A 21,457-nucleotide genomic window follows, 5' to 3' on the forward strand; every position below is an offset into this window, starting at 1 on the left:
AATTTCTAGTCCTGCTGTTTGAAGTAGGACAGATATCCACACATGGACCTTTCTTCCTTTTGCTAAGCATGCTCAACTACACCGTGAAGGTAATCACAGAGCTGAAGGGTTGCTCTCATCCATTCAGCTTCAGTGCTTCCTTGCTACAACATTTCATCTAACCAGAGTAAAATCTACAGAAAGGAAATAAGGGGTCAGCAATAGCTCCAAGAAGCTAAACAAGCATTCAGAGAAGTCAGGAATGACCAGTTGCTACACATACAAGGTACTTCTGTAACAACTTCAAAGCATCTGATGTCCCATCAAATTCAACACTGGAGGATTTACTACACAGGGTTTGTACATTGGCACATTAAGAGTTATTAATGAGCAAAATTGAACAGATGAGAGTGGCAAACTGTTTCATGGATGGATTAAATGGAAATAGATCTCCTCTTCATCAGGCTAAACCAAATGCCAATATCTTTTTTTTTTTTTTAAAAACATTAAATCAGTGGTAGTTTTAAAAAGCCAACAACTTGCCCATAAAAAATATGTTCTGCTCTAGCAAATTATGAAGGAACTGCTGGGATGTAACAGATTTAACTATAGACCTGTCTGATGTAACAAGTCAAATGCTGTAAACTCCCCCACACCATCTGATAAAGTAACACAGGTAACAAACTACAGCTCCTCATTCCAATACATGATATATTTTGCAACGCATGTAGACAGTCACACAATTTTACACGGTAGGGCACGGATAAAAACATGCTTGAGACAGTGCAGTGGCCATAGAGGAACTCTTTGAGACATTTCAAAAAGACTTGGCACTTGCAGAAGAGGAAAGCTGTAAGGAGTATCTTCTTGGAGATCTCTCCAGCTTACAAACACAAGTATATACATTTTTAACCTTTTACCAAGACACGCCTCAGCCCCACAACCACACTGCTTACTCCCTATTAGGGCGAAGAAGAGAAGACTCTAGGGCAAGGCTGGGAGATAAAAGGTATCATTATGCAGCTGATTTTGTATGGGTGTGGCTCACTAGTTTGATTAGATTATTTGCATTACCAAAGCAGTCAAAGGCCCTGCTGGGGTTTCTGTGCCTCAGACCCTGCATATGTGCAATGAAAGAGTTACCCTCACTGCTCCCCTTCCCCCAGACATGCTGATACAAGCCGAAGTTTTGGAAAGTAAAACTGCCTAGCCAGCCAAACCAGCACCATCGCTGTGGTGCCTGGTCAGAGCATGCTGCCCCTGCAACAGTACAGCTGAAATGGCCCAAGTCAGAATGAGTGCAAAACGCTGGGAGGTCAGTGAAGAAACTGATGAAAAAACCAAAGGAATACTTTCTGCAGTCTCCCAGAAACACCCACAGGGGGGCAGCAGGTGCCAGCGTACAGAACAGACAGACCACCAGCAACGTGAAAAAAATTCCAAACCTCTTCCCTACAGGAAAATTTACTGTAGGCATGGGATGTAATGGGTACATGGCTGGGTACATACCACAAGCTCTTTTCTACTTGGACATTGGAAAAAGCAAGGAAAGCATCAGGTTTAACATCCATGAACTGGCACCTGAGTTTGGCATTTGATGCTTTGGGATGCAATTCCAACCCTGAAGACAAGCAGCTGACTCCCTGCAGTGTTTGTTTGGTCCTTCCCCAACTGTCCTGTTTGGCATTAGCCCTGACATTTTCATGAGTGAGGTTTGTGAAAGCTGTGACAGGAGACTCGTGTCTGTCCTGCACTTCTGGAGTTAACATGAGAAAAGATTATGTCCAAGTCCACGTTTTTAAAGTTATAAAGGTGCTCTACCAGGCTGCTCAACATACTGCCCATGATTTCCCTCATTCAGCTGAGCAAGGGACGAGCACAAAACTGGCACAGGACTTGTAACACATTTGACAGAGGTCTCAATACCCCAGCACCAAATGAAGATGCAAAGCAGACTCACAGCACATTCACCAATTTGTACAATGTTTTAGGTTGGAATGCACCTTGAAGAGCCATCTAGTTCCAACCTCCCTGCCATGGACAGCCACACCTTCCACTAGGTTGCACAAGGACTCAAACACTTCCATGACCTCCCTGGGCAACCTGTTTCAGTGTCTCACCAACATTACTGTAAAGACATCCAAACATGAATGCTACCTGACAGTGCTGTTCTGAAGGCAAAGGGAACAGCAAAGCTCAAACCATAAGAACATTTAAATTAGCAGCTTGTTGCACTGCAAGGTCTTAAAACAGCTGAACACTGTCAACAGAAGAAATAACTTCATATTACCTACAATGACAAAAGTCTTGTACAGGAGACCCTGCCACCCTCCTCCAGGGTTAACAATGCAATTTATTCCCTTTCTACAAAGTAGAATTTTCATATAACAATAACAATATATTGCTCCTTGATTCTATGCTTTCCTTTAACTGCCTCCTACTCTCTGCAATTAACAATCCTTTCTTAATCTGCACCAGTATGAAGCCACAGGAAAACAAGTAACTGTTTTCTTTCAAAGAAAAACTGATATTGACAGTTTTGCAGGTTTTAAGTTACCAGCTGCTATCTTTCAATTACTATACAAAGAAACGACTTCACAGATACTTCAAGGGCACCCAAATCATAACTTATTTCTTAGATGCCACCCAATACTGCTCTTCTGTGATTCATTTTCACCCTTGATAGAAAGGCTGTAGAAAAGGAACACTGTATCTCTAATTTTAGGAAACATTTGAAGTAACAGCACAAAAAAGTAAAAGGCAAAAGAGTATCAGAAACCTGTAAGAATGTTTAACTTACTCTTCCAATGCTTGTCACAAAGGTAGAAATTCAAGGGCAGACATTGTTTTAAAAATCTGTTTCTATTAACTTGAAGCAACCAGAAATATGGAAAGAACATAATTCTCATATTTTGTTTAAAAAACAGCAACTACCTTGCACTTGCTACCTGCACATTCAGTCTAAAGATGAAGGTCTAGCAAAATGGGAAGTCTGCCTCACTTTAGTGCAAGGTTATCTCTATTTATAGCCTTACAAGCATAGATTTATTCTTTATACAGGGTTATCCAGAGAACATTTTGTTCATCAACAACTTCTGAGTGGCACTCTTCATACTTCATCTAAGTGTCTCTACATCTGTAACATAGCTTGGGTCAACATATTTTGGAGTTTAGAAGGCTACCTCTTTTCAGTACTGAGGACACATGCAGGCCCACCAGTAGCACTCCCCAGCTGAACTGGAGGACAGAACATCATGGAGTACTTGCAAAGCATTTTAATACACTATCTGAGTCTGATCTCTTCACAAGTAACTAAACAGACTAGGCCCTTTAACCAAAAAAAAAAAAAAAATCCAAAACTCAAAAACCCCAAACAAATCCCCCAACAAAATCTCATCCTTAAACTGCAGCACTTTACAATCCCCCTTGTTATTACAGAGGGCGGACAACAGAACTGAAATACTTCATTCCATGATTCATTCCAATTTTCTTTACTGAAAGAATGGTCAGGCGTTGGAACAGGCTGCCCAGGGAAGTGGCAGAGTCACCTTCCCTGGAGATGTTAAAAAAATGAGTAGATGTGGCACTTCAGGACATGGTTTATCAGTCATGGCAGTGTTGGGTTGACAGTTGGACTTGATGATCTTAGAGGTCTTCTCCAACCTTAATGATTCTATGAATTAGGATTAAAGCTTCTATTTAGAGTTATTTACTGGGAGTCAGGGGAAAGGAGTAAATAAGGATTTATTGACCAGTCACTCCAGTTTGCCTGATGCCTTTTCTTTTCCCTATACTCTGGTCGGCCAGCTCCTCAACTGCTGGAAAGGTATTTGAAAGCAGACAGGATAAGAAATCAGACTGGATTTAGAAAAACAAACCAAAGTAAAACACACAACACACTCTAAACACAGCCAATCTAAGCAGCATCACACATAAAACTTGCTACAAGCTCTGTCAATGAGCTTTGTTGAAGGATGTCATGCTGCCAGGACAGAAGAGAAATCACCATGCCAACTGCATAAATGCTGGTTTAAAGTAAAAAGCTTTTTTATTTTATTACCCAGGAAAAGAATTGCTCACAAAAATACCTCCCTAAGGGCCACAGGTCACAGTACTTAGGAAATGCCTGGAGAGTTCTTGCGCTTTACTAATGGAATGCAATCTGTTAGTCTAGAGTCTCTCATCTAATCAATTAGCAGCAGCAGCAAAATGCCACACTGTATTACAGTGCCAAGCACCAATACTACAAAAGCCTGCTACTGCTGCTGACCTCAAGGCTTTAACCATTTTCCCTGAGATCTGATGCAAAGTAACATTCAGTTACTGGAAAACATCACACTTACTAAAGTCTCAAATGATGGAAAGAAACATCATCCTGCTCCAGCCATGGCCCCTTGTCAAACTTCACGTACTCAATGTCTTCAATTACCTGGAATCAGAAGATAAAAATGAGTCTGATCAGAACATTAAAAAAAAAAAAATAATCAATGGATGCAATCTGCAAATCAATTAAATAATCAAAATGGGTTATTGAACAATCACATAGCAAAAAGGCCTCGCTGCTAAAGCTGTGTAACATCTCTGTCACATTTCTGGAGGTCACAACCCTGCTATAAGCACTGGGCAGACACATGGGGGCCAGCCCTGAAGTTCTTCATGCTTTCAGCCTTGGTGAGCAGAGGATGATAGGTAATAAACTGGCTGAGAGATGCCTTATTTCCAAATTCTTACCTGCTCCAAGACACTCTTCTTCAACCTGTCACTGAAGTTGAAAGGAAGCAAAGAAAGTACAATCCTGCCAAAGGCAGAATGAGGAGAAAACAGAACTAAGTCTAAATTTAACCCCATTTTGTTGCAAACAAAAAATATCATGCTACATAGGATGCCTGTTGGTTTGCTGGGTTGGTTTGTTCCAAAAAGAGTCAGTAACACAGTAACCAAGACATGTTGAGGAGAAATTGTAGTCCTCTCCAGGTTGCTCTGTGTGGTTCACATCACAAATCGAGCCATGTTTCAGTCTAGAAAACTCAAAACACTTGAAGCAGTCACCCTGAGAGAAGCCCAAATGCTCATCATTTCATCAGACCACCTACAGGTGCATGCAGAGGAGCTACCTACACATGCACACACCCCAAGGTAAAACTCACAGCTGAGCACCCAGCACCATTCAAACAAGTAACATCAGCTCAGCCAGTTATTTTCCTCAGCATCCCCAAATTTACCAATCCCACATTTGAGCTTCATTTACAGCCTGGCTTCACCAGAAAACAGATCTTTGCTGGTCCAATGGGTAATTGCTTAACACAAGCCTGAGCTTATTCATGACTGACTAGACCTGAAGGAAACCTGAAGTAGTGTCAGGAGTATGCACTTAAGGTGCATGACAAGGTGGAGATAGTACCTTGAAGCAAGCTGGAGAGGAGTGGATTGTTACCTCTTCAAGTATCACTTTTTAGGGGCCTTCCCCATAAGTAAAAGATAAAGCTATGAGGTCAGGAACGAAATCCTGATGACACTGGCAGGCCACTGACAACAAGGAGGCCACCAGTACCAACATGAATAACAGAATGGTAAATGAAAAATACTTTTATTCCTTACGGTATGTTAAATCCACTATAATTATTCCCTGCAATCACAGTAAATGCTAAATCCCATCTACTACCACTTAAAAGCAGTAACAAAGGTTAATTACAAAGTAGTTTCAACTACAAAGGTCCACTGTATTACCAGTATTATGTTATGACAACAAGTAATGGCTTATAGATATGACTGCATGGTCATGTCCTTCAGGCATATACATTTTTTGAAAACAGATTTTGTTGATAAGGACTTTAAAAATCTTTTGATGATACCACCAAAGCATGTAAAACTTCAAGCAAGTTTAGAAGCAGCTTAACTATTTTTGTCTTAAAGAGGCAAAGGTGGTGTTGTAAATATTTTTACAATATTCATGGAGGAATATGTGATTTGTGTCAAGTAAAGAGTTAAGTTCAGTGAATTTCATTTGGAAGATCGTTTTCAAGGAGCTCAATTTGACCTCTTATTAGACAAAAAAGATAAAGGTGGCCTTGCTTGGCTCTGCCTTGGAATGTGTGTGTCAGGTAAGTATGTTGGAGTTCTGCGGCGTTCTGTGAGAAAGATGCTTTTACTCTCTGATCCCTTTTTTTTTTTTCCTCTCCTGAGCACTTCAGAACATTCTGGGGGCTCATTATCATGTCCTGCCTTCTATTTAACATAAGTCTGTTTATGTAAATGAGATAGCTATATAAGAAGGAGAGAAAAACTATTGCTTTGCTGGATTTTCGTTCCCTTTACTCAGCCCAGCATGCTGTTTTCTTTGCTTGTCCTTATTCTTAATAAAACTCTAAAAGACACTTTTGGTTAGTTCATTTACTACAATTTGGTGCGTTGGCCGGGAAAGTTTTGATTTTTCTGCCTTTCAGCCTCATTTGAAGGGGGCCCCCCACCGAAAGTTCCGGTGGCTTCAGTGTGGCTTTGGAAGACAGGAAATCAGCGCTTTCTGAACCCGAATAAGTGCAAGCAAAGACATTCCTTTTGTTCAATTGGCAATACGTTATTTTCGTGCACAAAGACCCGGATGAGGGTGAGTAAAATGAGTAAAATTGTATTCCGTTCGGGGAGAGCTACCTGTGTTTGTTTTCGGCTACGTATTTGAGTTCCGAGGCGATCCGGTTTCGGGATCTCTTAGTTGCGTGGCTTCTGTCTGAGCCGTTTGCCAGGGTCGTGACCCTTGGTAACCTTGGTTACCGGTCTGTCAAAGACCGAAGTGCTTAAGTTTAGGTACTTAAGAGAATCCGCCGGCAGGGGGCTGGGATTCCTCTGCCTGCATGAGTCTTTTCGAGTAGCTATGAAATAGTATTCACGGGTGAGAATTATTGAGGTTCTTTCACTTGCATGAATATTTGCGGTAGCCACGAGACAAATTAATTAAGAAAATGGGACAAAAGAAGAATAAATCTTTAGAACAGGAAGGAGGAAAGCTTCTTCCCTTTATCCCCCCGGAAAGCCCACTCGGTCTGATGGTACAGTTTTGGGGGGAATGCGGGCTGTTAAAAGGTAAATCAAAGGAAAAGATGATCCACTACTGTATGAAGCTATGGCCAAAAGAACCATTTTTGAGTATTCTATTTACCTCAGAGGAAAGAAATTTGATCAGACAGGCTGGAATGAGGATATGGGAGAGACAAAACCAAGGGGGGGCCACCAGGAGATCAGAAGTGGCCTAATCAAGATCCTGGGTGGGACCATCAACAACCTCAGGGGAGACAGAATATGAGTGACCTGAGGACTACATTAATAGAAGGAATTAAAGAAGCTGTACCCAGGGGAAAAAATATTGACAAAGCTTTTAGTGAACAACAGAGGAAGGACGAGTCTCCCACTGAATGGATGGAAAGACTGAAGAAAAGTTTACAAATGTATTCGGGAATAGACCCCAATTCTGCAGCTGGAGTGATACTTCTCAGAACGCAGTTTGTAGTGAAATCAAGGGGAGATATTAGAAAGAAGTTGGAGAAGATCGAGGATTGGCAAGACAGAGGGTTAGAAGATTTATTACGAGAGGCTCAGAAGGTATCTGTAAGAAGAGACGAAGAGAAACAAAAGGCTAAAGCTAACTTGTTTGCAAATGTTTTAACAGAAAGTCAGAAAACACTAGAAGTAGAAACAGACTGACAGGGTTCAGAGGGAAAAAGTTACCATTGGCTATTATGGCAATAAAAAGCTAGTGACTGATAGCTTAATGACAGCTTGTAAATGGTGGGACAAGAACTTTTTCCTACTCCATATCCTCTCACCCCCTTTCACCCTCCCTTTTTACTCTCTGTTCTCTCCCCCACGCCTGTAGGAAGCTGCAAGCAGGGAAATTTAAAATAACGGTGTTAAGTTTGAAGAAAAAGGTATTGTAGCATTTTGTGAAAGTAAACTTGATATGGATAGTGTTTTTGGTATTATTTTTGAGTGTATGAAGTTTTGGACACTTACTCTTTTGATATCTGTAGTCATTGCATTTTTGCATTAACAATAATGATTAATAAGTAAGTGTAAATTGTTTTATAAGTTTGTAGGTTAAGCTTTTTTTTTTTTATTCGAACCTTTTTTTTTTCTTTTTGAGTGTGCTGGCAATTTTTAATTTTTTTTTTTAAAAAGAGGAGCTCTGTAAAGAAATTTTCATTTTGAGAAGCACGCTTTATGTGATATACCCACTTTTTGCACTTTTCTTGTACATTACTTTGATAGTTTAATTTTCACATAGTTCTTTAAGTTTCTAGCATGCCTTTTTGGCAGGATTTAAGAGCTTATTTTAGAAACGTTATAGAATGTTGTTTTGGTCTTTGTGTTTATAAAGATTGTTAAGATAAGGATTTTATTCCTGATGCCAGACTCAAAGGATGGGACAAACGGCAATGTCTGTGAATCTGAAGTGGATCTCACGAGTGTCCTCCCCAAGGAAACCTCCTATTTGGGGGCTAAATATCTCAATGCTTTAATATTGTGTAATTAGGGAATATGTTCATGTGTGGATTTATATGTTGACTCACTGGAAGGTTCAACAATATTATCACATCCCTCATTATTATGAGACTTACTCTGGAGAGGTTGTGAGCTTTTCAGGTCTGCCATATTACTGAATTTGGCAGCTTAAAAATTTGCTCATGTAACTATTAATACATTTTCCTTAGTCATCATTGCTACTGTTCATGGTGAGACCCCACCTGGAGTACTGTGTCCAGTTCTGGAGCCACTATTACAAGAGGGATATGGACATGCTGGAACGTGTCCAGAGTAGGGCCACCAGGATGATCAGAGGGCTGGAGCACCTCTCCTATGAGGACAGACTGAAAGAGTTGGGGCTGTTCAGTCTGGAGAAGAGAAGACTCTGAGGTGACCTTATTGTGGCTGAAGGGGGCCTACAAGAAAGCTGGGGAGGGACTTTTTAGGATATCAGGTAGTGACAGGACTAGGGGGAATGGAATTAAGCTGGAAGTGGGGAGAAGGCTGGAAGTGAGGAAGAAGTTCTTCCCCATGAGAGTGGTGAGAGCCTGAAATGGGTTGTCCAGGGAGGTGGTTGGGGCCCCATCCCTGGAGGTGTTTAAGGCCAGACTGGATGAGGCTCTGGCCAGCCTGATCTAGTGTGAGGTGTCCCTGCCCTTGGCAGGGGGTTGGAACTGGATGATCCTTGTGGTCCCTTCCAACCCTGACTGATTCTATGATTCTATATCATTTGCCATTGGTAGTGAGCCTTTTATTGCTGGAGTATCCCATCAGATAACTATTTACTGTTTTAAAAAGTCTTTTTGCATTTCTCTGACGATTTTCAAGAGATCCTAATGATACACCATTCTAATTCCCTGACCACCACCGATGCCGCACCTTCAGGTGCCAAAGTAGAAGTCTGAAACCTACAAACAGGTCAATGGTCTGATTTCTGTGAATTAGTAAGCTGGGGTAGAGGATCTGTTTGTGTCTCAACAGGTTCTGGACTATGCTAGGTCTCAGCAAGATGTGTTTAACCAGTGCTTTTATCATCCTCTGAATGCAGACTGCAGATTCAGAATCGGCTACAGAAGCAGCCATAGAAAAATGCGTGGGTCGTGTAAGTCATGCTTCTCGGTGCTAATGCCAGCCTTTTTTGTATAGAGAGAGGGAAGTTACCTTCTTCTCTTCTTTATCCACATAACCCCTTTGGGGTAATGAGTTTATTTTGTGGGCAAAATTTACAAGTGAGGCTTTTAATTTAGGTAACTCTTATGTTTGTGGAGGGCCTATAGGCCTATCCCACTGGCCTTGGACCTCTATACCCCTCACATTAGGACAAATTATGAAATGAATTAGATTCCCCCTTGGGAGGGACCGTTTCCTGTTTTATTGACAACAGATGCTGCCGTTCGAACTGCGGAGAAAGGGTGGATGCATGTCTCACGAGTGAAAGGACCAATTCGGGAACGGACAGTAACCTCTGAGCCTGGAGAGACTGAAGTGATTCTACAAAGAAAGTGAAGCTGGTGCCAGCACTAAACAGGTGGTTTGAAGTATATCCAGGACTGTGGTTAGTGCCAACAGACCAGATAAGTACCCGAATAAACCTAACACTTTAATCCAGGAGCTCTGGAGCTCACGAGACAGACTCAACCTACCCTCCGATATTGAATCTGCGTTGCGAGAGGACACCGAGGATTTCTTACACCCCTATTTCATATAAAGCATCCTAGAGTTTGCAAATGTTTTTAGATGTTGTAAGAGATGGTATTGTATCTGTTACAATTTTACTGTGTTTTATAATTTTGTAATGTTATGATTTCATAATGTTTTATAATTTTATAATGTTATAGTATAATAGGGAAATTTTAGTTAAGGAATACTAGGAGTAATTGAGGGAATTAGTAAAAAAGAGGAATAAAAATAAAAGCACTTTGGGAAATGATAAACAAGCTAACTGAGGAAGTAGAAAAGTGAAATCCTACTAAAATCTTAAAGCAGGTTAAGGAGTCTGTTCCTGAAGAATGCAATTGCTGTCGAGAAGACATCATACCTAGCTGCTGGGTGCAACCCAGTAGGCTAAGGAGGCAGAATTGACATACAGGTGGAACTCTGATCCTAACCCTGTTTTGTATAAGGAGTCCAGCCAAAATCAAAGATATCACCTAACATATTCCTAGGTGAAAGTAAATTGGGTAGACATAGATAAATAAAGATTGATGGTCTTTTGAAAATACTTACTCAAAATAGATTAGCCTCAGATTTGCTTTATGAATAGGTATTGTTTGTAATGCTTCTTAGAATAATTGTAACACTGATCTGTATAAGCCTTAGTAATTTGTAATTATTGTCCTAGGATGATAGGTCCTCTAGGTAAAAGGTAGATGACAGGTAGTTTTGAAAACTTAGAAATCATAACACAAATCAATTATGGCTTAAAGAGAAATAGGGGAGATGTGAATATTTTTACAATATTCATGGAGGAATATGTGATTTGTGTCAAGTAAAAAGTTAAGTTCAGTGAATTTCATTTGGAAGATCGTTTTCAAGGAGCTCAATTTGACCTCTTATTAGACAAATCAAAGATAAAGGTGGCCTTGCTTGGCTCTGCCTTGGAATGTGTGTGTCAGAAAAGTATGTGGGAGTTCTGCGGTGTTCTGTGAGAAAGATGCTTTTACTCTCTGATCCCTTTTTTTTTTCCTCTCCTGAGCACTTCAGAACATTCTGGGGACCCATTACCATGTCCTGCCTTCTATTTAACATAAGTCTGTTTATGTAAATGAGATAGCTATATAAGAAGGAGAGAAAAACCATTGCTTTGCTGGATTTTCGTTCCCTTTACTCAGCCCAGCATGCTGTTTTCTTTGCTTGTCCTTATTCTTAATAAAACTCTAAAAGACACTTTTGGTTAGTTCATTTACTACAGTGGCAAAGCCAGATGCTGCAGCTGAGAGCATAGGAAAACTATGTTTCACACCCAGAAAAAAAAACAATAACAAATTCCTATGTTGATGGAAAAATGTTTCAACCTTCAAAAAAACACTACAGAAAACTGCATCACAGGCATCTGTAAGATTTTTCAAAAGTGCATTTCAGAACTGTTTTTTCCTACCAAACTGCTGTAACACACACATCCCCAAGAATAGCATTCAAGGATATAAAGAAAGATTAGTTAGTTCAAATACCCATTACTTATTTTAACTGATGTTAACACTGAATTTCCACCATACTTCCTGTTAGCTATGCAAAAGAAATTGCTTCTCTACTCCACAGCAAAGCTTTGGAAACACCCTGCAATGGCTCACAACAGGACTAATGATAGAGTGACTAACTCTATTGCTCAATTTATTGCAGGGAAAAAGAAAACTGTATCCTAATTAGTTTTGTGCATTCCTATCATCATATCAGAAGACATCTCTCCCAGCAGCTTCTTAACAGCTTCCTAATTTAAAGATAAATATCCTAGCATCCCCTGGGAATTAGCAGGAAATGAATGATTTAAACCTGATCACAGCACAACTTGTAATAATATCCAGGAGAGATGACAACTTAATGAATTGCAGAGAACAGCAGGATTTCGGAGGGAAAAAAAAGGGGGAAAATAACCACAACTGTTTCAGTAATGAGATTCCTTTCCATAATCTTTGCAGCTAAGCTTCTGAGCTTGTTTCACAACAATCTGGTGAATGCTGTTTCTGGAAGAGCAAGGAGGGTGACGAATGGCTGAAGGTGACGCTGTTCCTATTCCTATCATTTCCGAGGACAAAGACACCAAACTTCAATAGCCTGCTCTGTCAGTTGGCTTCTCCCCAAATTCCTTCCCCTCAGGTTCTTCAAGCAAGAGATGGACAGAAGGAGCAATACAGGCTACAACCCTACAAAGTTCAGACCACAGCTTGCAGAAAGCAACTCAGTATACATACCTACAACTGGAAAATTCAAAATTTCACTGCTGCAATAGCAAAGGACACGGCACAAATTTGGTCTGTCAGTAGCCTCCTATCTTCATCATTTTCTCCAGTTTATACAAGCTGGTGACACTGAATAAAACTGATACATAACACAAAAACACTATGCACAAGCACAGAAAAATTGAAACAACTTAGGTTTTCAAGCCACTTCCTTTCTACCTCCAGCCCTTTTCTAATATCCAGGGCTTTAAAAAAAAGAAAAAATAAACATATAGCTTACTACTTATTCCCAGTTTTATTCTCAGGTAAAAGCAGTCTGAGCCATGCTAATGAAGCTCATTTCAGCACTCAGCACTCCTTTGGCCACTACAACTGATGTTAATCACAATATGATCCTTTCAAAACTCACTTCAGAAATAGAAGTAATTTCTAAGTTTCATACATCTGCTATAAGCAAATTAGAAGCCATTCAACTATAAGGTGATTTAAAAAAAAAAAAAAAAACAAACAAAAAGAAGTTCCCAAATCACATAGCAAATCATCTGCAGATTGCAGCTAATAGCTAAGCATTGCTATCTGTCAGCAGAATACACTGGTGTAAACAAACTGCCTCCAAGCCAAAGGCAAATCCATCCTGCTAACTCTTCTTTCCAAATTTAAACCACTTCATTCCAAGGTAAACTGAACCAGAAGAGTAAAAAAAACTTTATTCTCTGGAGTGGAAAAGAGTACCATATTTTATAGCTAGCTTCTAACAATGAAAATTATACCACATCTTATACTTCAAAATTTTAGTTCTTGCTCTAGCTCAGATTGGTCCAACCAAATTAAGAACTACAATCAGTGCATACTGATGACCCTACGTACAGTGATAACACAGGAAGACTCTCTACTTGAGCCGTAAGAGCTTCAGAGTGACTTCAAACCCTGATTTAAAGGATTAAAATAAAATCTCTAGCAATGGAGTTTACAAAAAAAAGAAAAAGCAAACACACTCAAAGGAGGAAACAAACTGCTTTATTCTGACCACTTCAAGACATGCTTAGAGAAGGAAGGGGACAAAACCAAGTAAATAACAGCCTCATCCCAACTTTCTCTTATTTCTGCTACCAAACATTGCTACCTTCTTGAAATATCATGGTTCTCAAATCTTATCCTTTATGTTACATGGGAAAAAAAACAAACAAACAAACAGTAATTGCTCAATATTCCCACCCACACCCTGACCTTGGCTTTTTGTTCATTTCAGCTTCTTCCTATTATTTTTGTCCCTCAAGGAAAAAAAAAAAATCTAAAAATATGGCAGAGAACATTTGATTCCTGGGATGCTGATTCTTCTTGACAGAAAGGATGCTTCTCATTGCAAATCACTGTGGCTGCAGGTGTGTGAACTTTAACAAGCAGTGCCTTCCAGCTGCAGTATGCCCACCATAGAAACAAGGGCACCCTGCTAGCAGGAGAGCAATGCTTTATTTTTTTATGCACAAGAACAATGAGGCTGTGCTCTCCATGTTTCACAGGCATGCTCAAAAGACTGAAATCTGAGATTCAAGAGCTATTCAGAAACAGTAACTCCAGGACTAAAGACAAAATATGAAGGTTTTTCTTCTTCAGTCCTTTTTTTCTCCCCCTTCCTGAAAATCATGGAATCATTTAGGTTATAAAAGACCTTTAGGATCAAGCTCAACCATTAACCCTGCACTGCCAATTCCATCAGTAAACCATGTCCCTAAGCACCTCATCTGTGTCTTTCAAATACCTCCACAGATAGTGACCCTGCCATTGCCCTGGGCAGCCTCTGCCAGTGCTTTGCAATCCTTTCAGTGAAGAAATAGCCAACCTAAACCTCACCTGGTGCAACTTGATGCTGTTTCCTCTTGTTCCTCACTCAGTAGTTGGGAAAAGAGACTGATCCCTACATCTCTGAAACCTTTCAGGTAGCTGTATAGAGCAAGATACCCCTCCCCTTGGCCTCTTTAGCACCTCAATGTCTTTATTGTAGTGATGGATACAAAACTGAACGGGGTATTGAAAGTGCAGCCTTGCCGCTGCCCATGATGATACAGAAGGATTCACATCAGAATTGTCTGCTGGTGAAGGTTGCAGGTAGCTATTTGCATATATATAGTTGATCTTACAAAAAGGGAAAGGCCTTTGGATTTTTATCTGTTTTTTTTGAAGCTTCCAAAAATCACCTCATTTCCAGAGACTTCAGAAATTTTGCACTATTCCAATGCAAACAGTTGCCTCCTTGAAGTGTGATTTCACAGTGAACTTCTATTTATTTGGTGCCACATTGAAGCCATCAGCCTTTTTTCTGGGTATAAACTCAAACTGCCTCACAAGTTTACTGGTTAATAATGACAACCTCTGTTATTAACTGCATGAGTGTCCAGAAACTGCCCATTAACTGCATGGGTTCTGCCACAATAGGGCAGGACCCAAAACACAGCACACAACCACTTTCTCATAAAGGAAACTAAGAGGCCTAGAAACGCACAGCAGTGCAGTCAACAGGAGGTACAAATTTTATGACCAGGGAAGGTGTTATTTTCTGCTTCACAAAGCTTTTATAAGGGCACACAAGGATATTAGGTACAAACTATTGTAACATAGAAGGCCAACTAAAATCCATACTTTGTTCCTTTGAACAAAGTTGGGCTGAACAGGGGAGTTTACTATAGACTTCAAGTGAAACAGATACATCACCTGTTCCAACAGTAGGAACCAAGTTCAAAGGTTGAGAAGATTTTCCAGCCCCTTGCTCCCAAGACTGTCCTCAGCAACTGCTAGTTTGGAAAAAGCCTTCCTGCAGTTTTCTTGCTAATAGTGAAGTTACATGGTATGGAATATCCCTTTGGTCAGTCCAGGTCAGATTGTCTCAGCTGTGCCCCTCCCCAAACCGGTCTGCACACCCCCCAACCTAATTACAGCAAGCAGTGTTAAAGGCAGATTTGGCACTGTGAAAGCACTGCTCAGCAACAGCCAAAATACTGCTGCATTTGCAGCACTGTTCTGGGCAGATCTAAGGCACAGCACCATATGGGCTCTTGCAAAGAAAATTACCTTGACTTCAGTCAAACCCAGACCACTAGCAAGCGAGCACAGCAGTAATAGTGTGCCACCTGCAACACCCATAAAGGTTCATGTATCTTGTTTTGTAAGAAGAGTTCCACAGGGGCAGTAAGCAGTCAGAAACCTCCCTTGCTATGAACATCAAGGCTGGGCTTACATATCTTTAGTGAAGCACTGGCCTGGAGGTTCAGCTAGGAATGGCTGCAAGACATTTCCCATGGCCAGATAGAAGTGTCTCCCCAGAACTACATGCAAACATCTGCAGGGAGTCATCCAACAACCTGCTGAACACCATACTTAGTGCAGGTGGGTGGACAGGGGCTGCTATACTGAAACAAATATGGCTTCCCTTTTGCCTGTTATACTTTTCCAGACTGCTCCCTTTCCCAAACTACTAAGTTTTCTACCTCAGAGTTATCACTCTGCTGCTTCTCTCTTCCCAGCTGATTTAGGAATTAATCACTAACTGCTGTGCAATTGCCTTGACTTATTTCTTAAAGCAAAAACCAATGTAATGAGCCTTATATTTCTTTTCCACTGTATCAGAAAAGAGAGCATTAAGTGGACTTCAGAAGAATTGTCAGAGCTTTCAGAGAAGAAAAACAGGATGAAAATATTAGTATCGGCAAGACACATATGAAAAGACGTTTTTAGTGCAGCTGAGATCCTTATTGCTACTACAGAATTAAAGTGAGCTTTGAGGGACTCACTGTATAGCTTCCATCCCTAGAACTAAAACAAGCCCACTACAGACTTGTCCAGCATTACAAAAACCTTGCTGCTCTTCTCAACATGGGACAGTAGCTACAGACAAAAGTTAATAATGGAGAAGCGAACGGTTTCTTGTCCCACGAGTCCACTGTGAGCATGTTTGCTGAAGTAATACATTACACCTACTCCATAAAAATTACACAGCAGAGTAGGAAAAAGCAATGATCTCATGTTAATCCTGTCACATAGTAAGAGCAGGTGTATTTCTGGAAATGAGAAGGCAATTTATCTGGCTTGGTGCAAGGCTAATATGTCTGGTAAAACCATTGGAAGGCAAGTCTGCAGTTCAGATACCACCTGCTAGCTCATATAAATCAATAACCCAAGGCTACAACACTTGTAACAGCTCTGATTACCCAGCTCTTTGCTGTAAGCAAGTAGTGACCAGCTTTTAGAAAACAGCAGCTGTTTTACCACACAAGAATTTGTGTGCCAAACTCCAACACAGGACACTGCTCAATGGCAAAAGCCAACAGAACAACCTTACATGGGTAGATAAAGTCACAGCTGGGTTTGACTTAACTCTTGGTTAATGCCATCAGTTCCCAAACTGAGGTATGCAAAGCCTTGCCTATCCCACCAGCCACTTCAAAGAGGGATGCTGACTGAACAAACACTGCACAGCCCAGCAGGTTCTGAGGGAATGTTGTTTTCACCTCCTTCAAAGGATCTGCATGGAGAAATGAACTAAATTTGGAAACACCAGGCATAAGTTATATCTAAAGATGTACATCAAAGACACTAAAAAATTAGTGATAATCATGTGGTCTATAGAGGACTTTGCTTGTCCGGCCAGAAAGGAATTTCTGCAACAGGGATGAGAAGTGAAATTTCCACTCTCCTGACAGCGACAGACACTCACCAGAATATTCTAGTACAGAGCCAGCCCAGATCTTTGTCATAGCAACATACACAATGCATCTAAGTAGTTAACCAAGTTTGTTATCTAGGACAACATGTTTCCTTTACATTGCAGTCTTGGAAGTTTGGGGGGGGGGGGGGGAAGCAATATATGCAGCAAACATTTACCTTCTCTATGTCCTCTGCTTCAGTTCCTGTGTACTGCAGAATCTCGGTGGTCTCACTGCAAAGAGAAAAACAACTGAATTGCCCTGACAACTGCTCTACCCATCCTCTCCCTGCTGCTTCAAAATGAAGCAGAAATCAAGTTAAAAGGCAGAAACACAGAAGCAGAGTTATTACAGCTTTTTTAATGGTTAGAGTTCTTGCAATAGAATTCCAGGTAGGCTTGTACATTGCTCCTTTCCTGGTAGAAATTTGGTTTTAAAGGGCAAATGGCCTGTGGTACCTACATAGTTTCAGTTAAAAAAAAAAAGTTCTATCTGTGAATTTGTTTCCATTTCTCTAATGTAGATACTTGCCCAAATCTACTGGAAGCCAAGTGAAATGTCCAATCAGCCTAACTCAAAACTTTCATACACCTATTTTATAACAAATACATTAATATTTAATTTTTAAGAGACGAATACATTCTTTATGTTCTAACACTGAGCTAACTGAAGCAATACAATGCAGGCAGCAGGGTCTGTAAGTGGAAAAAAAAAAAAACATTTAAAACAGGTAATAGCTTCCTGGTTACAAGACTTTCTTATTGATACAGCAACCATTACAGAAAAGGCACCTGCAGAGTAAGGCCATGACAGGAGCTCCTAGATGAACACATTTCACTACTACATAGGCACAGCCACCCTCATAGAATCATAGAATCAAGAAGGCTGGAAGAGACCTCAAAGATCATCGAGTCCAACCTGTCACCCTAAACCTCATGACTATCTAAACCATGGCACCAAGTGCCACATCCAATCCCCTCTTGAACACCTCCAGGGATGGTGACTCCACCACCTCCCTGGGCAGCACATTCCAATGGCCAACCACTCTCTCTATGAAGAACTTTCTCCTCACCTCCAGCCTAAACCTCCCCTGGTGCAGCTTGAGACTGTGTCTTCCTGTTCTGGTGCTGGCTGCCTGGGAGAAGAGACCAAACCCCTCCTGGCTACAACCTCCCTTCAGGTAGTTGTAGACAGCAATGAGGTCACCCCTGAGCCTCCTCTTCTCCAGGCTAAACAGTCCCAGCTCCCTTAGCCTCTCCTCATAGGGCTTGTGCTCAAGGACTCTCACCAGCCTCGTTGCCCTTCTCGCAGTAAGACTTGTTGCCAAACCTTCTTCAGCTGATCTGGGAGACCTTTACTTTAGCTAACAAAAACATCAGAGAAAATAAACTGAAAGCCCAATGTGGATGCTATATCAAAAAATACATAGCAAAGCTGAGGAGCATGGAAAAGAATTTGCAGACTGCTCAGACGACCACTTTCAAGTTTAATCAGCATTAAGGCTGGCATCTAAGTAGTCACAATATAAAAATAACTTAATTGCAGGAGTCCAAACTAGTTTCTGGACTGCAATAACCCTGATCAGTTAAAACAGCTCTGGTATAAAAAGTTTGTTTATAAAAATGCCTTTAATTCCTACAAGCTCCCAAGCGCCTACAGTCAGCCATTTAACATACTCCTAGTAGGGGAACTACTTAAGGAGTTTGCTCTCAACTTGAGAGCAAAGCAGAAAGCCTCACAAGGCCTCTTCAGTCACAGGAGGAAATGCCCTCCTTTCAAAGGGAGCTGCTGTGACAGTGTAGCGCACACACACACACACACACACATCTTCAATACCAACTGTTGGTAATCAAAGGGAGAGGTTATAGCTCACCAGAATCTCAATACTGGCAATTGCTGTAAGAATGCAGATCAAATCACTTACTACTCTGCAGATTATTATGGCTTTCATTAAGAGAAAACAGCTGCTCAGCAGAAACAGTACTGGTATGAAGGAGAACACTAGCAATGTTAGGGCTTTGGTCCAGGAAGAGAAAAAAAAAAAAAAAATCAAATTAAAACCAAAAGCTGCCTGTTCAAAATCACAGCATAGTAGCTGCCACAACAGCTGACTCACAAATCACTATCAAAAAAGCAATAAAAGATGCTAATGAACATGTCAAACTACAAAAGAAGCATCAATTTTAAGACAGTTCAATATTCACTATAAAACACATCAAGCAGCACCAAGTTGTTCCAAACAAATGGAACCAGATAACAGGAATTTTACTAAGTAACAAACTGTTTCTCTGATGCACTTCAAGAGGAGCAAGAGGACAAGCAAACATAAGCTCAAGCATGGAAAGTATGCATCAGTTTGTTCAACAGTCTACAACAACTCTTTTCAGTCTATCTGAACCAGATTTTGGCCATTCTCAAGGTTAGTTAGGGAATCAAATACTTCAGTCTGCCTAGAGACTAACAGCGAAGTATGAATGTAGTTCACTGCATCACTCTGCAAGCTGGCACACCAACAGTTAAAGACAGATAAAGCTCCTGCACATTTAGCCAACATACAAGCCATCAGTGAGGTCGAGATGCAGAAAGCTGAACTTCAACACATTCACAACTCCCCCACACCAAGGGGACAGAGATGTCCTTCAGACCCGAGCGCAAAGATTGATCTGACAAGCCGTTGTAAGCCCATCCACTGACGAGGATGCCAAACAGAGGCTGTTTGATTAACGAGTGTACTGACCATGTACAGACAAAGGGCAAAGAGTTGAAATCACAGCAGGACCAGGTCTAGGATTTAGCCTCACTAAACACCATGGTATATTTCTGGGACTCGATTTGAGCCAAAGAACAAGCAGTATTTTTCTCCTCACCAGTAAATTCAAAACAGTTCTGCCCTCAGGGGGAATGCCAGACCCAAGGCTTCCCACCCTCCCTCTCCATCCTTAGCCTGCTGCCTTCTGGGAGCCATGTGCTGGCCACTAACCCATGGGGGATGCACTGAGAGGCACATGACCATACATCACACCAACAACTCCCACCCTGTATGAATTACAAGGTCAGTATGAAGTTATTCAGTTCAGTTACTGACAGCACAATTGCACTGATTTACCCTGGGAAATGGAGCAAGAAAGCAAGGGGAAACAAGCAGGCTACAATATACCTGAAGATCTCCTTTCACTTAATCAGCTTCATGCACACACTGGATTACAGATCATTTTGATGTAAAGTAGGTCTGGCTCTGTGACCTTCAAGAGTTTCCCTTCCAGAAAGTCATTTATGAGGGACTGAGACTGCTTATGTTCAGATGCTTTTACATTAAAACAGTCTGATTTTTTTTTTTTATATACTACTTCTATAAGAACTGAGACAGATGGCAAATTGTAACAGTCTCAGTGCATACATTCTTGCTTCCCAGCTAGAGAGAGCCAAGGGAGCCCAGAGAAGAGCACCTTCAGTCTCTCAAAGGAGGCAGCAGTGCAGACTTAAGAGCACAAAGTCCATCAACCCCTTTTCAAATGTGGAAGGCTGTCAGGTGTATGCCTCACGAGGTCAAGAAACAGAAACAAAAAACCCTTCTCCTCTCACTCTGAACAACTACCAAGAAACTAGCCAAAGTCAGGACAACTGAAAGGTGGTTTCAGGAACGGAAAATCCCAAACCTTCCAAAATGGCCTGAGAAAACCTTATATTGCATTACGTCCTCAAGTCATGCAAACACTGCTACACCTTACAGCACTCTGGACATCTACAAAGCACTCCAGCCACTGCCACAAGCTAAGAGAAAGAGAAGCAGGTGACTACACCAACCACATACACAATACTGCCATAAAGGGAAACAGAACTTGGTTTTGCAGAGCAAATAGAGCAGATTCCTAGTTTTGTTGCAGAAGTGCTCTTTGAGCTATGAAAAAAGTTTATGCTTCCCTGTATCTGACTTCATGACAGAGAAGATTAAATGCTTTAGTACCTCAAGACAGCAGGATGGAAAAACATACTACAGAGCAGGGTCCATCAACTTTGCAACATAGGTAGTCCAATTAATAAAATCCACTTAATTTAATATTGCACTATACTTCATGTGCATTTCACATTTCACAACACTTATCCACTCTGAATCTGTTAAGAGTGAAAAAGCACTGCTTTATTAAAACTCACACCTAAAATGATTTCATTTATAATCTTCCACATTGTAACACTGGCATCAGGCTTCTCAAACACTAGAGGCAACTACAAACAAGTATACACAGTCATGCGATGGATGAAATACCCCATAATATCGTACATATTATTTGATATAATATTGACATAATATTGTAATCACACAGCACAAAGGATTTCTCACTTGACATGATTTCATTTGCTTATTGGCTGAGA

At 40.8% G+C, this 21,457-nt stretch overlaps 1 protein-coding gene across 1 annotated transcript in view; it reads right to left on the minus strand.

Moving 5' to 3' along the window:
- NDUFA10 (NADH:ubiquinone oxidoreductase subunit A10) overlaps positions 1 to 21,457 on the minus strand; it is a 47,938-nt gene that overhangs the window by 19,242 nt on the left and 7,239 nt on the right. Inside the window, exons 7-8 of the mRNA XM_054380988.1 lie at positions 17,265 to 17,319; positions 4,323 to 4,408 (exon numbers count right to left, since the gene is read on the minus strand). Coding sequence (XP_054236963.1) covers positions 4,323 to 4,408; positions 17,265 to 17,319 — 141 coding nt within the window. The remainder of the gene's footprint in view (positions 1 to 4,322; positions 4,409 to 17,264; positions 17,320 to 21,457) is intronic.

This window comes from Indicator indicator, chromosome 5 (genome assembly GCF_027791375.1).
Source record: "Indicator indicator isolate 239-I01 chromosome 5, UM_Iind_1.1, whole genome shotgun sequence".
NCBI classification, from domain to species: domain Eukaryota; kingdom Metazoa; phylum Chordata; class Aves; order Piciformes; family Indicatoridae; genus Indicator; species Indicator indicator.